The following is a 19,919-nucleotide window of genomic DNA, read 5'->3' on the forward strand; positions in this document are numbered from 1 at the left end:
GAGAGGCTACAAAAACAGAAAACCCAATAATAATTGGGGATTTCAGCTTGGGGGATTTGGGGATTCCCATATTGATTGGAAACATATCACTTCAGGACAGGATGCAGAAATAAAATTTCTAGACAGCAGTAATGACTGCTTCTTGGAGCAGCTAGTCCTGAAACCCATGTGGGGAGAGGCAATTCTTGATATAGTCCTAAGTGGTGTGCAGTATCTAGTCCAAGAGGTGAACCACTCAGTAATAGCGACCATAATGTAATTAAATTTAACATCCTGGGAAAATGAAAAGAAACCCACCACAGTAGGATTTCACTTCAAAAAGGAGAACTGTAGAAAAATGAGGATGCTAGGAACAGTCACAAGAGGGAAATGCCTGCAAGCTGCATGAAAACTTTTCAAAAACACAATAACAGAGGCTCAAACTATATTATACTTCAAATAAAACAAACAAAAAACCAGGACCAAAAAATGCCACCATGGCTAAACAGAGTAAAAGAAGCAGCTAGAAACAGAAAGACATCTTTTAAAAATTCGAAGTCAAATGTACTGAGGAAAATAGAAACCGAACTCTGGCAAGTCAAGTGTAAAAGTATAATTAAGCAGGCCAAAAAAGAATTTGAAGAGCAACTAGCAAAAGACACAAAATCTACCAAGCAAAAAATATTTAAGTACATCAGAAGCAGGAAGTCTGCCAAACAATCAGTAGGGCCACTGAACAGTTGAAGTGCTAAAAGAGCACTCAAGGAAGACAAGACCGTTGCAGAGAAGCTAAATGATTTCTTAGCATCAGTTTTTAATGCAGAGGTTGTGAGGGAGATTACCATGCCTGAGCTATTCGTTTAAGGTAACAAAGCTGAAGAATTGTCCCAAATTGAGGTGTCAGTAGAAGAGGTTTTGGAACAAATTGATAAACTAAACAGGACTAAACAGGTAGTCACCCAAGAGTTCTGAAGGAACTCAAATATGAAATTAGAGAACTACTAACTGTGGTATGTAACCTATCTCTTAAATCAGCCTCTGTACCAGATGACTGATAGATAGCTAATGTGATGCCAATTTTTAATAACCTCCAAAGGTGATCCTGGTAATTACAAGCTGGTAAAACTAATTTCAGAACCAGGAAGATTGGTTGAAACTATAGTAAAGAACAGCATTATCAGACACAGAGATGAACACAAAATGCTGGGAAAGAGTCAACCTGGCTTTTGTAAAGGGAAATCATGCCTCACCAATCTATTAGAATTCTTTGAAAGGGTCAACAAATATGTGTGGAAGGGTGATCCCAGTGGATATAGCAAAGCCTTTGACAAGGTCCCCCACCAAAGTTCTTAAGCAAAATAAGGAGTAATGGCATAAGAGAGAAGGTCCTCTCATGGATCAGTAACTGGTTGAAAGAAGGAAACAAAGGATAGGTATAAATGGTCAGTTTTCACAATGAAGAGAGTTGAACAGCAAGGTTTCCCAGGATCTGTACTGGGACTAGTGCTGTTCAACATATTCATAAATGATATGAATATGAGAAGAGACTAAAATAATTAGGGCTGTTCAGCTTAGAAAAGATGCAACTAAGGGGGGATATGATAGAGGTCTATAAAATCATGAATGGTGTGGAAAAAGTGAATAGAGAAGTGTTATTTACCCTTTCACACAGTACAGAAAACAGGGGTCACCTGATTAAATTAATAAGCAGCAGGTTTAATACAAACCTAAGGAAGTACTTCTTCACACAACTCACAGTCCACCTGTGAAACTCATTGCCAGTGATTCAAATTAAATGTTGGTCTATATATTGCAAAGTTTATCATTTTCTGATATGAATGAATGTTTAAATTTAATCTGATAAATACAGATGTAATATTTTATTAATGATGCAGCTAAAATACTTTTCTTTAACAAATGTATTTATCTGCAGATATCACTCCTCCAGAAACAGCTGGATATCTGGAAGTAACAGACCTTAACTCAAAGAAACTCAAATACATCCCTATTCCCAGGTATCTGTTTTCCATCAGTAAAACAGCGTCATATTGTAGGAATAGCAAACAGAATTCATTAAGCTCTATTACTTAGCATAGATATTTGCTTTTCTTATTTTTTATGTGCAACATGGGTGGGTTTTCGGAGCAATGTGTCCTTATTATCTATTGGATTATCTGATGTTATGAAAGCAATTTTTACTCCAATGTGCAGAACTCTTCAGCAGCTCTGTATGGTGTATTTCTGTATTAAAAAGTTGTATTTTCCATTAGCTGGTACCCAGGGAAAAAAATTCATATGTTAGCAATTGATATTAGAGGTAGCGCCTTTTCTCCTTTTTCTCTCCTCCCTTCCCCTTTCTTTCCTCATCTTCTCTGCTTCTTTCCTTCTCTCTTTTCACCTGTTCCTTCTGTTCTTCAGTTTTCTATCTCTCTAGGGTCTTATATAGAGAGAAAGATAGTCCAGTGGTAGGAGGACTTGGGTTCCAAGTTCCTGCTACACCAGACTTCTTGTGTGACTTTGGGAAAATCATTTAGTCTGCCTGTGCCTCAGCTCCCAGTCTGTAAAATGCTTTTTCTTGCCTCACAGGGGTGTGAGGCCATATGAGTACATTCGATAGATTGTATGGCCTCCATCACCATAACAGCTGTCTACTAGGATGACCAGACGTCCCAATAAAATCAGGACTGTCCTGATATTTAACCCTTTGTCCCGCATCCAGATTGATGTACAATCAGGATGCCATTTGTCCCAATATTCAGGTAAAAATTCAGTTCCTAGCAGCCGTGAGGGGGGACCTGGAGCTCCCAGCTGCCGCAGGCGGCCCTGCAGCTCCAAGACCCTGCAGCAACAGGGAGCTCCAGACTCCTCCCCTTCTCCCCTGCAGCAGCTGGGAGCTCCAGATTCCCCCCATAGTGGCTGGAAGCTCTGGTTCCCCCCACCACCCACCCACATGTGTATTTTACTGTTGTAATCTGGTGATCCTACTGCCTACATAAATGAATTCATATTCAACAAGTGCAAAGTATGATTTTAAAAACATACTTTGCTTATGAATTGTCATTTTTTTCACAATGGTAAAGATTTCCTTAAATAACAATCTTCCAACTCCTCGCTGATACTGAGCATGTGTGTGTAACCGAAACGTATGGCATATTGTGTAATACTGATTTTAATAAAAAACCTGCCTCGTTCCATATGATCTTTAAGGGCATTTATGGAATGAGGCCAGTTTTTAAATGTGTTCTGCTTCATTCCACCTGAACTGGGAGGATACATATGGAATTGTTATTTCCTGAATTTTGAATGATTCGTTTTGCATCACTAACATTCTTTAGTGTATTTTTTTATGGAATCTACTATGCAAATGAGTTATTTACATTTCTATTTATAGTATAGTGTAGTTTTATCTAGAAGTTATTGTTCATCCATGTCTCTCATGGTTTGTACAACTTAGAGGTTCTGAATATATTCAGCCAAAGAGCAGTTCTGCAGCTAGACCTTTTGTCTTCTCACCTTTGTAGAGAGAGCATTTGGCAGGAAAATGCAATGTTGTCAGTGTCGCAACACATGAGGTTAAAAGGTATGAATTCATAATAATACAAATGAAAGTTCTATGTTCTATGTTTCCTCCAAATCTGGGTAGATAGCTTATATTCAAAACCTTTTTGGCTCCAGAGGTGCTTCTTATTATGGAGCAGTGATAATTGCTTCGTAAGTGAGACTGAAGCTAGTTTTCCATTATAAGCCCTATTTTCAAACTCCTAAAACATCCCCAGTAAGGTAACATTCTGCCTGAAATTGCACGTGCCACATCAGGTCAACATTAATTTTGCTGTTAAAGTTTTCAAAAATATGTACTAAGGTCAAAATAGATTATAAAATTCCATTTCCTTTGTAAGCGTTCATTTTTAGTACCCTATAACACAAGCCTATACATGTATTAAAACATTCCTAACAACAGAAAACTATGTATGTTAGTTGCTGCACAATATATATAGTTAAAATAACAAACTTTCAGAGTCTGCATATCACTACATAACATTATTGCACCACCATATTATTAGCACATTTCAGAACACCAAACACATTAATCATTCCAATTCTGTTCATGAAAATATTTGTTTACTCCAACACATTACACAATAAAAAAAATTATTGAACTCTGACATAACTTAACGTACCCTGGGACTATATTCCTCTTGAAATATTTACTATACATTTAATAAACAATACATAAAATCAATAGCACACATTCAACAGCACATTTATCTTACAGAACAAACTAAGGGGGCAATGTTTAGGACACATTCGCATTGTCAATCAGGTGGGCTGATGGTGACTGATGCAGGATAGTACAGTAGTAAAGAACAGACTGGATCCCCTAACTATTCATTTCCACTCTTTGTAATGTTAGTATGTTTTTTAAAAGTTTAGAATTTCTTTAAAGAAAAGTAATATTCTTTCCGTACTAACAGGGCTCCATTGAAATCTCTTTCAACCTTAACTTTGACTTCATCGGGACTTTAGCTCATGCTTGCATGCTTTCCCAACTAAGGATGCTTTTAGGAACCAAGGTTTCAAAGCTTCCCTTCTGTGTTAAGATTGTGAAACCTCGTGCTTATCTAGTGTGAGTGGTGATGCATCCCCATTTGTTCTTTTGCAAAAGAGAGGACTGATCTCCTTAAAATAGACTGGAGATAGAGATTATTTGGACAGCACGTTCCATGCTACATTTATCTTGGCTATCTTTTTTTCAGCTATCAGTATTACACAGGCATCTTTCTCAACTATCTGGTTCCAGGATGTAGTGTGCTTTGGGTAATACACTCAGACTGCCAGGTCTAGTCTTGAACTCATGTGGATTGTTGATGGATCATTTTCACTAGTGTACAGTCTTCTGTGACCTTGCTCAAATTTTAAGGGTATTTTTTAAAATTGGCACCATGGCTACAGAAATATTCTCTCTGGTGTTAACCGTGACTGTTCGATAACCATATTTGGCTTTATATTTCAGATCAACATCTCTCTCTCCATATACATCATGGCTGTCAAAGATCTCAGACACAGATGTTCTGTTGGCGCCATTGGGCAAAGTAGGTTTGGTTACAGTGGATATGGGAGGCAGTGTCCGGCTTTGGGAGACAGGACTGGACAGCTTACAGCGCTCTCTGCAGGACTGGAGAAACATGATTGGACAAGAGGATGGTAGACCTGTGCAGGTAGGACTTAAAAAATCTGAAGATAAAACATTAACAAAATGTTGCCTATGAGTTGAAATTTGTAGGTGTTTTTTTAAAAAAAAGAATTGTGATGAAAAGTATCATAAAGTAGAATCTGGTCTAGACCAGCTACAAAAATCAAATACATCTTCTTGCTGAAAAATCATTTAGTCCTTTAAGAGCTTATGACAGGTAGCAGGTTTAAAACAAACAAAAGGAATTACTTCTTCACAGAGCGCAGTCAACCTGTGGAACTCACTGCCTGGGGATGTGAAGGCCAAAAGTATAACTGGGTCCAAAAAATAATCAGATAAGTTCATGGAGGATAGGCCCATCACTGGCTATTAGCTAAGATGGACAGGGATGCAACCCCATGCTCCAGGTATCCCTAAACCTCCAACTGCCAGAAGGTGGGAGTGGACGACGGGATGGATCACTTGCAGTTGCCCTTTTCTGTTCATTCCCTCAGAAGCATCTGGCTCTGGCCACTGTCAGAAGACAAGATACTGGGCTAGATGGACCATTTGTCTGACCCAGTGTGGCTGTTCTTATGTTCTGATAGTGATACCTGTTGTTACAGTTGCCTAACATTTCTAGTATCTCCTCCTGTTTTCAGTTTGTATTTTTACCATTTGGGCTGACTTTAACTGTTTGGGCTGAAATTTTCCAAGCTTGCGTTCTGTCCCATGAGGATGCTTCCCCTTCTCCTCTCCCCCTCCTCCCCCCCCCCGCCACACACAGAGAGAGAGAGAGAAAGTTTCAGTGAAAATATTTCAGTCATTTCCAAGAATGAGTTCAGGAGAAAATAGATATTTTTCCAATCTTCAAAGAAATGATTGGGAATTGTTTTAAGAGCTATACCACCTCCAGACTTTGGAAAGGGGACTTGAAACTTTGCAGGAGAATGGTCCAGTGGTGAGAGTAATGTCTTTTGCTGTGCCCATGAGTATCTAGCCAGATTGAGCCAAATTGTAAGGGTCTGAAAATTGCCATTTTCACGTGCTGGATAGATTTGTAGGTAATGGCAGTATACAACATGTAAGTAATAAATATATAGATATCTGTATGTACAGTGTGCATCTAAGCATGTATGTACACACACAAAATATATATACATGTATCGGCTAGTGTGGCTATACGCTGCTGCAATATCATGGACAGAATCAGTGCTACTCAGCGGTTTCTCATAATCTGTATACTGCTAACAGAAGAGGTTTTCCTTTTCTTAAATCAGTAGGACAAGAGGTTCAGCAGGATTTGAGTTTTATCCCAGCTTTTGCCATGAATTTCCAAGTGTCCATGCTGTGCAGACTATCAACCTCTGTATAGTCCCATGTGGCCATAAATATGTTACTTCCTTTCTGTCTCTATCTGTAATTATAATTATTTCAGTTTTTCATCAATCTTTACAACCCCTTTTCTAGCACTTTCTAATATGAAATCTTTTCTAAATTAAATCTTTCCACGTTATTTTCAAGAGATCCCATAACCCAAAGCATAAATTGGATTTACTACGCAGAAAGTATAATTCTCCTTTCACTCTCTTCCTACCCCAGACTTGCTTTCCAAAAGATGTTCTGCATTTATAGAAATTTGTGCAACCGCTGTGTTCTTGTTACTGGAGCTCAGCAAATGCCTTTCATAAAAGTCATGAGAAAAGAAAACACTCTTCCAGTAGCACATTTGTGGTGTGATTTATTGCTTTACCAATGCCAGACATTTTCATTGTCAGTAAAGTAGTGCTAGCACCATCTAATGGCCAATTGTAGTCAGTTTGGACCAGGTCATTTTATCTGATGTGCTTAATAACAAAATATCAAAAGTGTTCTTGGAAGAACAATGTCGGGATTACTGGCTTTAATTAGTTTGTTCTGTAGATCTCTTTTGATTCAGTCTCATTGAGTTACTGTAATTTCCGCCATAGTTGATTAACTGCTGAATATTAAAACAAAAACAAAAAACCTTCTTTGTGCTTGAGAAGTTCAACAAAAATCTACTTTGTGCTTGAGGAAGTACACTTCATCTGAAAATGTCAAAGCACATTACAGCATTGAGTAATAATGATTACAGAAAGGTTACAGGATTTTCCCAAGATCACAGAGTAACTCAGTGACAAGGGTTAGTCAAAGAACTTAGTTCTCTTGACATCAAATCCTCCTGTCTAACTACCAGACACATTGCCATTTTTTGGTTGGCTGTAAGATTCTAGAACTTAGACATAGAAAAGTCCTGTTAACACATCAACTTCTTCCTTCTGACAAAGCAGGAGATACGTCTCCTGTCAGGGCACTATCAGATTTTAAAGTGACAAAATACTTGATTTAAACTGAAAGGCTGAGAAGAAGCCCCACATTTTGGTCTGCACACTCATACCATCTTCGTTTTGGCACGTTTTTCAGCTTTATGCTACTTTTTTTTTTTTTTTTTAAGGTCAAGATTTTGAGATATTACAAATCAAACTTGCTGCAAACTGCATGATTTTCAGCATACAGCATTTTATAGAGCAGCAAGTAAATAATTTATTGTTTAGCATTTAACTTACCTTTTTAAAAAAATAAATGTTGACTCACATTGTGAAATCTAAGTTTGCCTGGTTGGGGGAAATGAGAAGGCCCTTTTTCCATATGAGATCAGCCTTTTAATCAACATAGACATAATAGCTTTGTTTTGTACATGGCATTTATTTTCGTAAGCTCAGGGGTGATGTTACAATGTTCTCAAGTTATCCCCATCAAAAGTGAAAATTATTACCTTATCTGAAAGTAAGCTTAACAAGAAATGTGAGTTTAACCTTTGCCTCAGGAGGTATTGACAAGCTACTCTGCTAAAAAACTGCATCTAAATATTGCCTAATACCCAAGTGTAGAGGGGTGCTGGTCGCTCCTTCCCCTCTGGGTCAGAGGGAGGCCACACCGCCTCATTCAGTCGCTGTCTATTAGCAGGGGGAGTTAGTCAATAAACCAGTAATTGCTCTTCGCCTTCCAACAGGGCAAGGTAGGCACCCCATCTGTAGCCCCCAGCCTTCAGGCACGGTGTGGTAGGTAAGCAGTCTATAGCCCTGGCCCTCAGGCAGGGTGGGGCAAGCAAACAGTCTATAACCCAGATGCCCAGGTAGGGCAGGGTGAGCAAACAGTCTGTGACCCAGACTCTCAGGTAGAGCAGGGCAGGGCAGGCAAGTAATCTATGGTCCCCAGCCCTCAGGCATGGCAAGGCAGACAAGGCAAGCAGTTTGTAGTCCAGGCCCTCAGGCAGGGTCGGGCCAGCAACCAGTCTGTAGCCCAGACCCACAGAGAGAGTGGGGCAAGCAAGCCATCTATAGCTACAGCAGGGGTTTGTGCACCTCCATAGTCAGAGACTCAGGTCGGGCTGGCTGCCACCCTAGAGAGTGGCAGGAGGCATAGGGGGATGCGGGTCTGCCCAACTCCACCATGTCCCAGCCCAGGGTCCTAAGAGTGGAGTGTGGTCCACCACTGAGTCAGCGGGGAGTCCCACCATAACGCGCTGACCGGGGCCCCAACACAGCCAAATTACTTGTTAAAATGTAATTGTAAATTTTCCCTATTTCATAAAATGTTTGGACTCTGTGTGTGACAGAGATTGTATATAATATGCCAAAATGTTTAAATCTGGGTGTCTAAACTTAGGCTTCTAAGGTCATATTTAGGTACCCAGTAAAGTGGCGAGATTTTCAAAAGTGCTGGACATCCATTTATGTCAGTGGAGTTGCTAAATGTTCTGTGTGTCCAGCACTTTTGGAAATCTGGCCACTTTATTAGGTGCCTCATTATGGACTTAGAAATCTAACTTAAGATTTTTAAAAGAAAAAAACTTAACCTAAATGTTTTAGGGCAATGTACACAGAACCCTCAATAAGTTTAGTTGGTTGCTATTAGAGGGCAGATTCAAAGAAATTAGAGATAGAAAAGACCTATTAGAGTCTATCAATGCCTGGTTGTCTCCTACAGCTCATTAGTGAATCTTATGTCCCATCTAGTTTTCAGTGACGTCAAAATTGAGGGTTCCTTCACTTACAGCACAATATTTATATAAAAACAAACTTTTAGAAGTTGTGCAGAGCTTAATACCTGTGGTTATACATCAAGTACTTTATATATGTGAAATATTTAGAGCTAAATTTCCATCTCCAAATGCATAATAAAAATAAATTACTCATTTCTGATAAATTGCCATCTAGAAACATTCCCTATGATCAGTGCTCTTAACATTTTACTGTTGTAAATTGCTGTCAGTAAAACCTGCTTTACTTAGACACAGGGTCAGAATTCCATATATAGAAAATTACAGTAAAAATGTTAATGCCTTCAAAAATCTAAATAAAACATCTGAAACACTAGACCCTGATGAATACAAATGTAAATAAAGTGCTTGGGTTAAAAAATTATAAAAGATGTGTAATACATTCCCCTCACATGCTGTGATGGTATGAAGAACCCCTGAGGTACAGCCTGAGAGCTGACCCTTACCCACTATTTAGCTTGAGATGGGATCCCCACCATACTCTGGCTAGCGACACAAAGTTTCTCTAGGCCCTGTTATCACCCAACCTGACAGCAAGTGGCTCTACACACCCAGCTTAGTTCAATGAATGCTTTCCCCAGCCACTCAGGAACCAACAGAGATGCTCCAGGTAGCTCTCCAGCCCAGGACTGTACCATGTTGCCTTGGTCAAAAGCCTGATCATTGAAGTTTATTGTCCAGCCTACTCTTCTCTTGAAGTGGAAGAGACATGCAACTGCTTTTGTTACTGAGCTGAGTTGCTCAAATACTTCACTCAAAATCACACTGGTTAAGATAAAACAAGTTTATTAACTACAGAAGAGTAGATTTTAAGTGATTATGGGTGGCAAGTGTAAAGGGAATAGAAGTAGTTACCAAACGAAATAAATACAAACAAATAAATGTGTCAGGTTCTACACACTAGCAGGATTTAAATTAGAAAGGTCTCACCATGAGAGATGGAACAAGCAGACTACAGGTTTTCAGTTCACACAGGCAAAGACTGCTTTCCCCTATCTGGAACTGCCCTCCCCTAGTCCACAGTTCTTTGTCTTTCAGCCGTTTCTCCAGGTGTTTAGCTGTGTTGGAGTAAAGATAAGTGATAATGTCACTCCCCCTCTCCCCCCCATAGCTATTCCCAGCTTGCTAGAATAGTCCATGTATGTGACGTGAGGGCTGCTCTCCATTGGTCAGTCAGTACCCCATCATCAACATGCTCCCTTCACAGTGAAGCCTTTATTGTAAGCCATCCCTGGTAGCGGATTCTTTCCTTGATGGCCCATTAGCATGTCTGGCCACTTCATTGTTGTACCTGAAAATCTGGGTTAGGCATTTCCCACCTCCCACATGTTCTAGCTGCAGGACAAAATTATTTTATACCTTCCCATACACATACAATTTGACAGGACATCAGAGTTTAGCAGATCAAGACTTCTAAAATACTACCAAACAAGGCGTCCCTTGTACAGAACATGTGCTAATTACATGACACTGGTGAATATGGAGTTTCTGGGGTGTTGTTCTCAGAGATAGAGTGTCACACATGCACACCCTAAAAATGCAAAACTGCACAGTCATGGGTGGCTTATGGAAGACCTCCAGCCAATGTACTATCATGGCTACATGGTATTTTCCTCTTTGCAGCTGTGCTGCTCAGTGGTCCATTGTGAAATGTAGCCAAATTCACAGTCTCAATCTAGACAATACCACCCTGAAAACTTGTCCATTAGGTTCAAGGCAATTTCTGTGCTCTGAGCAGCATGAGTGGTTGCAGAAGTGAGCTGCTCTATCCAAAACCAGCACTCTTTCCTTTAAAAAGCGTGGTAGTTGGAGAATAGAGTTGCTTTTCGTCAAGTATGTGCCAGCGTGGATCCCAGTGCAGCTGCACATGCATCTCATGCACTCGAGATCATATTCTATGGAAAAGTGGTTTCTCTTGGAGGGCACAAAGTGCAGAGCAGCCACGACGCTCCCTCAGTTCCCTCTTCCTGCCCACGGCAGAAAGACCAAACCAGGCAACCCCCAACTACTCTGCTCTCCACAGAGATTTTAAAACTGTTTTGTCAACTAACTTCATGAAGAAATCTTTATCTTCACACTCCCATCAAATTGGACATTGCAAAATAAAAAGTGGGAGAGGGATGGTGAGAAGACGACTGTTGGTCATCCTGCTGTACAGCAAGGCAAGGTGCTTTGTGCCAACCACCACATCTCATGGTGGACTCTGCCCTCTCAAGAACCATTGTTGATTGCTCTACTTATTTGTTTTAAGTACAGAGAAGCATCACACAGGGTATTGTTCTTTTTGGTCTCAGCTCTGGCCAGTTGGCACTTTATTAATGTGACATTCAGCTAGTGTTCCCACAAAACATGAATCTGTGCCCTGATCCAGGTGTGGCGGGGTGCCTGCCCCTCACTGGCCTAGAAAGGGTTGAGAAGGCCCTTGGAGAGGCTGTGTGAAAGGTAGCCAATAGGAAGGGGCTGCGTGGCAGCCAATCAGAGCCCAGGAGGCCGGTATAAAAGGATGCTGCAGAACAGAGCATGGAGAGTGACTCCCAGGAGCTCAAAGATGGAGAACTGTAAGTACCCTGGCCACCAGAGCAGTGGTTGGCTGCTTGAACTCAGCAGAACCGAACGCCCAGAAGCAAGGGTGGAGAAGGTACTGGGGCTGTAAGAAAGTGGTCCACAGAAATCTACAGAGGCGTTGGGGGGAGACAAAACCGAAGGCTGCCCCACACACAGGGTCCCTAGGCCGGGACCAGGAGTAGTGGGTGGGCCCGGGCTCTCCCCATCCCTGATTGCTATTGGAGTGGTGGCAGGACTGCGGTGGACACAGTGGGAAGTAGCTAGAATGGACTGCAGAATCCCCTGGAAGACGGGGAACACGGACAGTGACTCAGCTGGAGGGCCAAGTCACGAGAAGAAAGCTCCAGTAGAGACAGGACAGAGGGTGAGACACCACAGAGAGGGGCGTCTGTGTGGCCAAGAGCTGACTCCTCAGATAGCCAGCAGGAGGCACCAAGGCGGTGAGTCGAACTGTGCTACACCAGGGAACTGGGAAAGTTAATACTTTGTCCTTATATAATCTTCTTCACATCTCAGAAAACTTTACAGACATAGCTAATCTTCACAAGGTCTATGTGAGGTAAGTATTATCCTTAAGTATAGCATATGGGGATCCCAAGACAAAGGGAAGTCAGATGGCTTGCTCAAGTTCACACTGAGTCAGTGGGAAAGTTGGAAATAGAATCTAGGAGTCCTGACATCCTCACACCTAAGAAAATGAAAATGGCTTCAAAAGATTGCATAAGACTTTGGATACTAAATCTTTATCTTGTAATGTGGCCAGATCTGGAATATTAAGTTCATTTAACTCAGAGCTAGAGCAGAAAGCACATTCTTACCATGGTGAAGAATACAGTATAGATAAACTGACTGGTAACTGAGTACATTTATTTTTCTCAAATAAAAATACTGCAAAGCAAAATGGCTTTCTTCACTGTTCTCCTAGCAGCACTCAAAAGAATGAGAAACAGAGAGCACTTTATTATGTCTTTTAAACATAGCCACATAAAAACATCAACTAATTTTATCATATTGCCCTCCTCAAACAAAAAGGACAATGTGTTCCTGTTCACAATAATTAACAATCCCCTTCACCAATAACTAAACAATTTAATGCCCTTTTCTCTTATGTGCTTGGGGGTACATCTACACTGCAATAAAAAACCTGTGTCACAGAATTTCAGAGCCCAAGTCAATTGACCCAGTGTTGCAGGGTTCAGGCTGCAGGGCTAAAAGTTGCAGTGTAGACATTCAGACTCAGGCTGGAACCTGGGTTCTGAGACCGTCCCCCCTCGTGTGGTTTCAGAGCCTGGGTTCCAGCCCAAGCCCAAACTTCTGCACCACAATTTCCAGCCCTGCAGCCTGAGCCAACTAACCTGGACCCGCTGCAGCTGTACCGTGAATTTTTATTGCAGTGTAGATGTACCCTGAATGAGAAATCATCCAATAATGAGAGAGCTTCTTTTGCTTGGATGGCATTTGAGAGGGTTTGGCAGCATTTTATAGTGAGATTATGGTTCCCAAGATTCAAGCTTTCTTCTGCAAGCAATTTGTTGACGTTTATTAAATTTGCGGAAGCTGTGAATAAACAAATAGAGCAGTGCTCTGTGGATGTAAGTTGTGTACTTAGAAACAGTTAAAACATATATGTACTCTGTGTTAACTAGAGTTAAAGTTCATAGAATCATAGACGATTAGGGTTGGAAAGGACCTCAGAAGATCATCTAGTCCAGTTCCCTCCTCAAAGCAGGACCAACCCCAACTAAATCATCCCAGCCAAGGCTTTGTCATGAAATAACTAGACAATTATGATTAGTGTATAAGTAGTCTGTGCCTCAGTTTCCTCATCTGTAAAATGGGGTTGATAGCTACTTCACCAGGGTGCTGTGGTGGTGTATTTATTAATGTTGTAAAGCACTTTGAGATCCTCAGATGGGCAACACTTCTGCACATAGCTACAATGCAATGCAAGGGAGTTGCTTTGGATTTACTCCAAAATAATTAAGAGTATCATGAAGGCCTAGAAGTTCAGAGTTTTATTTATCTACCTGAAGGAAGGGGATCCTGGAAAGGTTGTTGTTGGTTTTTTTGTTTTGTTTTGTTTTGTTTTGTTTTGTTTTTAATGTCAATGTCTTTTCCTTCATCCCTGAGATGTCCCCCTTTCCTCTCATCTAGTCTGAGAGCAGATAAATTGTAGTTGCTTACTCAATTCTCCATAATTTTCAGGCAGCCCTGGAGCATCCTTTCTTCCTTCCTCTTGTCCATAATGCATGAGCAACTCTATTGTAAATTATTGACCCCTTTAAGTGGGTTATTTCCATTTCCATGTATTATTTCCATTGATTTCCTGCTGCTGTAAAATACTATATTGCTTGAGGAAGTTTAGCACAAAAAAAGCTTAGTTGCTCAAATTTACTTCTGGAGTTAGGTGTTATATAAACAGTTAGTAGATCTCAATGATTGCAACTTGCATATGCTCACCACCCAGAAAAGGCATCGGTTTAATCTTCTGTTCACATGCATGAGTTTGGACACCAGATTGTTGATTTGGGGTAAAATTTTTAAAAGCTTCCAAATCCTTTCAAAAGTGACTTCAGCATTTAGAAGCCGAAGTCCCATTTTCAGTGAGACTTAGAGTCCTAAGAGCCTAAATCATTTTTGAAAAGGAGAGTTAGGATCCTGAGACAGTTAAGTGCTTTTGAAAATTTTATCCTTTCTCTGAAATATTTTTCAGGGATTGTTGATAGGGGCTGTGGGGAATTTTACTCTAAAACATTGCCTTGAAAAATGAGCCTTCCTGTGATGTTAAATGCCATATTTCTCATGAAGTTTGAGCAGAACATGCCTGCAATCCTTTATATGTGATAAAAGGGAAGATATTAAGACCATAAGAACGGCTATACTGGGTCAGACCAGTGGTTCCATCTAGCCCAATATCCTGTCTGCCGACAGTGGCCAATGCCAGGTACTTCAGATGGAATGAATAGAACAGGTAATTATCAAGTGACCCATCCCATCGGCTATTCCCAGCCTCTGGCAAACAGCAAAGTGACATAATTTACTACACATAGCTACTAAACTTTTTTGTTTACTAATTGAAAGGATAACATTTTCTCTGTTTCTGTTTTTAGCTATAATTGCTTATTCTGACCACATGAGGGTATCAGTGAGTTAAAAACTCTAATGATTCTCATATATTAAATACCCGTATGTACAAAAAGCATAAATTACATGGAGAAAATATTCAGTGATGAAGCACAGAATTTTCATGTGTTTGAAATAACCATATTTGTGAGTGTCAGACAAAGTGGAGAGAACCCTGGGGTCCTGCAAGTTTCACTCTATGAGCTAAAGCAAGAGACTCTGAAAGAGATGAAGACTGGGGATTTTAGAATTAGTCAGACTCTGTGAATGATGTTTGGAATTCTCAGTTTCATGAGCTCCAGGTGTGACCCATCCAGGATCCTCCCTTAATTCTCAATGATGGGAAGTCTTTGCCAAACATGGTGACTGACATCACTCTGACCTCTCCCTGGACTGGGTGATTGGCTGTAATGGGGATGGGGGATAGCACAAAGGTTCTTTCCTCTGAAACAGGCCACTGAGGTATAGGAAGAATGAGACTAGAAAGCCCACAACCTCGAGACCCCAACATGTTCATGACTCCAAAACTCACTGCTGGGTGAAAGCAGCTCAGCTCCTTCCTCAGTTCATCATCATCATCATTGTGGCAAATATTGCAACCCCATGCAATGTCTTTTAGGACCCTTGTATTAAATGTATGAGTGGTTTACATATGATTTTGTTCTGCCCTATTGGGAAGGGTTAGCACAGCTCCTCTAGGATTAAGGCAAGTCACAAAGGGTATCTACACTGTGGAGTGAAGTCGATTTAATTTCAGTCGTCCTTTTCCCGCTGAACTTTAGAAGTTGGAGAACAGTGATCACACGACGCTCATTGTATCGTGGGATTGCATCCCCACCAGCCACACTTGCATTGATTATGAAAGCAGTGCACTATGGGTAGCTATCCCACAGTGCAACTAACCGCAGGGGCTTTTGGGAAGGTTGTCGTCCTCCCAGGATGCAAAGTCCTCCCTTCCCCCCTTGTCCAAAATAACAGACAGATGCTTTTTCGCATCATTTTTCGAAACCCTTCCATCTCTGCTGCGTGTACAGCAAAGGGGCATGGAACCTGCTCAGCTCTGCACTATCATTGTGAGCATCACAAACACCTCACGACTTATCCTGCAGTATTTTGAAGGCTGAGACAGGAGCCGCAGCGTGGAAAATTACAATGTTACTCAAGCCGCCCTGCTACAAGCCATAGAATGAAACAGTTCCTGTTTGCTGCAGGCTATCACACACCAGCTGCAGTCGGTGGAGCACCGCTTCTGGTCCCAGGAAACAAGCACAGACTGGTGGGATCGCATCGTTATGAAGGTGTGGGATGATGAGCAGTGGCTGCAGAACTTTCGTATGCGAAAGATCACTTTAATGGAACTTTGCGTGGTGCTGTCTCCAGCCCTGAAACACATGAATACTCGCTTGAGACCTGTTCTGACAGTGGAGAAATGAGTGGCCATCGCTCTGTGGAAGCTAGCAATGCCAGACTGCTACCGGTCAGTCGAGAATCAATTCAGAGTCAGGAAATCCACCATGGGAGCTGCTGTGATACAAGTGTGCAGGGCCATTAATAGACTTTTATTAAGAAAGGTAGTGACTTTGGGAAACATGTAGGACATAGTGGAAGGGTTTGCAGCAATGGAGTTCCCAAACTGTGGCGGGGCGATAGATGACACGCATATTCCTATCTTAGCACCTGACCACCTTGCCTCAGAGTATATAAACTGGAAGGGGTACTTTTCAATGGTGTTGCTGGCCTTTGTGGATCACAGGGGATGCTTCACTGACATCAATGTGGGGTGGCCTGGAAAGATGCACGACGCGCACATCTTTAGGAACTCAGGCCTTTTCAAAAAGATGCAAGCGAGTAATTTCTTCCCTGACCAAAAAATAACTATTGGTGATGTTGAAATGCCAATAGTGATCCTTGGGAGCCCTGCCTACCCCTTGCTCCCCTGGCTGATGAAGCCGTACACTAGGCATCTGGACAGTGAGAAGGAGAGGTTCAGTAATAGGCTCAGCAAGTGCAGAATGATGGTGGAATGTGCCTTTGGATGTTTAAAGGCGCACTGGCGCAGTTTGCTCATTAGGTTAGACCTGAGTGAAAGCAACATCCCAATAGTTATCTCTGCCTGCCGTGTGCTCCATAATGTCTGTGAGACAAAGGGGGAGAAGTTCCCTTTGGGTTGGACCATGGAGGCAGATAGACTAGCCACAAATTTTGAGCAGCCAGATACCAGTGCAACGCTGAGAGCCAACTGCTGAGCATCAGAGAAGGATTGAAAAGTCGTTTTTGTACTGAGACACAGTAATGGGCATCACTTATCTGTGGTATGACTTCCCTTCCCATCCCCCACACTTTCAGCACTGTGCCTATGCCCTCTCTCCCCCCACTGTCCATCCCCATGCTTTTCAGAAATAAAGAGTATTGAATTTCAAAGCAGTAAAGATTTATTGATGCTTCTTAACAGCGAAGGGAAAGGAAAATAATTTAACAGGTCACATGCATTCTCATGGGGGGTCTAGGGGATACAGAACCAAGTGTGTCTTTGCAAGCAGCAAAGAACCCACAATCGAAGTTCTTAAAGAGCTTGGCGCCTCTTCCTGCTCCCCTCAATGGGGGTTGAGTGGAGCATGCACTGCGTCCTGCTCAATCTCGTCCTATAATGCTTGAGGCTAGGAAAGAGTGCATCTGTTGAGAGTTTTGCAAGGGCTGCAGAGGGAATCTATCTTGCCGCTGCTCTTCTGAAGCTCTACAAGACGCCTCAACATGTCTGACTGATCCCTCATTATACGCAGCATCTCTGTCTACATTGCATGCTCATGCTCCTGGGCTGCTTTCCTCTTTTCCATGTCCATGTTCAATTTTTCTGACATTAAAATCCTACAGGCTCTTAACTCTGTGTCAGCAGCCATGGAGATGTTCATTATCACATTGAACATGTCATCCCGAGTTTTTTTTCCACCTTCTAATCTGTGACAGCTGCTCAGCAGGAGCAGAGGGTGCATTGAAGGTCATGCTGTCCACTGTATGGCAAGCAAAGCACAAGGTTTCCATTGTTAACTTGTCCCATGGATGAAAAGCAATGTTACAAAGTAAAAAGAACTCCCCTTTGTATTCTCAAGTAAATGCTAGACCCCCATACCAATCTCTATCTTTTGCACAGGTTGGAGAGGCATTCCAGCCATTGTAAGTAAGGGGCTGGCGCATCCGTTTTAGGGAAATCCCCTTGGCACATGCTGCACAAGTCCATATTTCCCCAAACAGCATGACTGTTGGTCTCCTCTTCCTCTCTCAAATATCGGCTGTGGAAGAGGCGGTTCGAATGGTGTGTGTGTTGGGGGGATGTTAGGGTGAAGCATCCCTGGAGAAAATATATGGGCACCCATTCCCTGATCCCTAAAACCCATAATAACTGCGTATTGTCTAGGGACTATCGGTGAAGGGACCCAAGAGAATATCCCTGGCAGGGGAATTACATGGTCTGAGTATACTGATAGAGTATTGAAAACTTGCGCCATCTTCCCTAGGTGACCATGTGTGATATCAGTCTCCTGAGGATAACACAGACACAAAGGGAGGATTTACAGCAAGCATCTGGGTTCAGCCTGTTCCTTATGCTACTATGCTGTGTTCTGCGATGATGCCTGCACATTTATTAACAGAGTAGCGAGGGAAAGTGTCCTATCACAGTGGAAGAAATAAGGCTGCCCTTCCCCAGATCCTTTCTGCAAAGGATTGCAGAGTACCTACATGAATGTTTCCTGGAGATATCCTTAGAGGATTCTCAGACCATCCCGAGATGTATGTGCACATAAATAGTCTTTTCCGGGGGTAGCCTTCTGCTTAAGTGGACCAACAACGAGGAAGCCCATCCCCACCACCATACACAGTTGGGTTTTTTTGTTTTTTGCTGTAACAAGAATGTAACCCTAGAAACGAGATTTACTGTACATACTCATCAGATGTGCCTTCCCTAGCATCTCAGTCAGTCAGTCATGCTTACCTGCGTCCAGCTGGGCTGCTCCGGGGTAACAAACAGCTCCTGGCTTTCAGGGAGAATGGATATCCCACTCACCTGCCCCCTGTTCTCCTCATCCTCCTCCTTGTCCACAGACTCACCGTCATTCATCCTGGACTCGGATTCCCCTGAGGTATTTACGCTGTCTGTTGGCACAGTGATGGGGTCACCGCCGAGAGTCACATGCTGCTCCTTGTAAAAGCGGCATGTCTTTGGTGATGAGCCAGAATGATTGTTCGCTTCCCTAGTTTTCTGATACACCTGCCTCAGCTCTTTTATTTTAACACAGCACTGCTGCACGTCCCTCGTGTCCCTTCTCCAACATGACACACAATATCTTCTCCTAGATATCCAAATTTCTTTTGCTAGCTCGTAGCTGAGCCAGAACAGACTCTTCACACCCCACAGACCGATGAGATTCAAGACCTCAGGTCAATTCCAGGCTGGTGCATGTTTGAGGCATACAATCGCCATGATTAGTTCTGCTACCAAGCTCTCTCCATGCTGACAAAATGGGAATTCAAAATTTCCCAGGGCTTGATGGGAGAGGCTGTTTCCTGTGTACGTGGCTGCAGTGCAGCAGAATGTGAAAGTCCAGCGTGGTCACAGCATAGCACTAAGTCCCAGAGGCCAATGCCGTTGATTTACGCAATGCTCTGCCTACACTGCTGCTCATTCGATCCATACAGTTTGTCTTCAGCACTATGCTTCTTGCAGAGGTGATTTTATTAAGTCAAACTTTACTGTGATTTAGGTCGGCAAAACAGACCTGCCAGTTGAGAGGCATATATTAGGTGGTCAGCAGAAGCTGCATTCCGTCAGCCTAATTTCTCAGTGTAGACCAGGCCAAAGACTAAACAATTCCAGAGAAGTTCCACCTTCGGGGAATTTGCATATATTGGTTCAGGCTGGGTTTTCCAGAGGCTAGGAAACAAAGAAAGGCCTTTTGATATAAAAGGATGAGCTGGACCTGGCTTTGTGACCTTTTGATT

General features: G+C 42.1%; 1 protein-coding gene across 1 annotated transcript in view; it reads left to right on the forward strand.

Moving 5' to 3' along the window:
• Positions 1 to 19,919, forward strand: part of VWA8 (von Willebrand factor A domain containing 8) — a 278,032-nt gene that overhangs the window by 209,518 nt on the left and 48,595 nt on the right. Inside the window, exons 36-37 of the mRNA XM_067563174.1 lie at positions 1,913 to 1,994; positions 4,994 to 5,198. Of these exons, the coding sequence (XP_067419275.1) occupies positions 1,913 to 1,994; positions 4,994 to 5,198 (287 nt within the window). The remainder of the gene's footprint in view (positions 1 to 1,912; positions 1,995 to 4,993; positions 5,199 to 19,919) is intronic.

This window comes from Emydura macquarii, unplaced genomic scaffold (assembly GCF_026122565.2).
Source record: "Emydura macquarii macquarii isolate MOO-44397 ecotype Brisbane River unplaced genomic scaffold, CSIRO-AGI_Emac_v2 contig_2473, whole genome shotgun sequence".
In the NCBI taxonomy this organism is placed as follows: domain Eukaryota; kingdom Metazoa; phylum Chordata; order Testudines; family Chelidae; genus Emydura; species Emydura macquarii.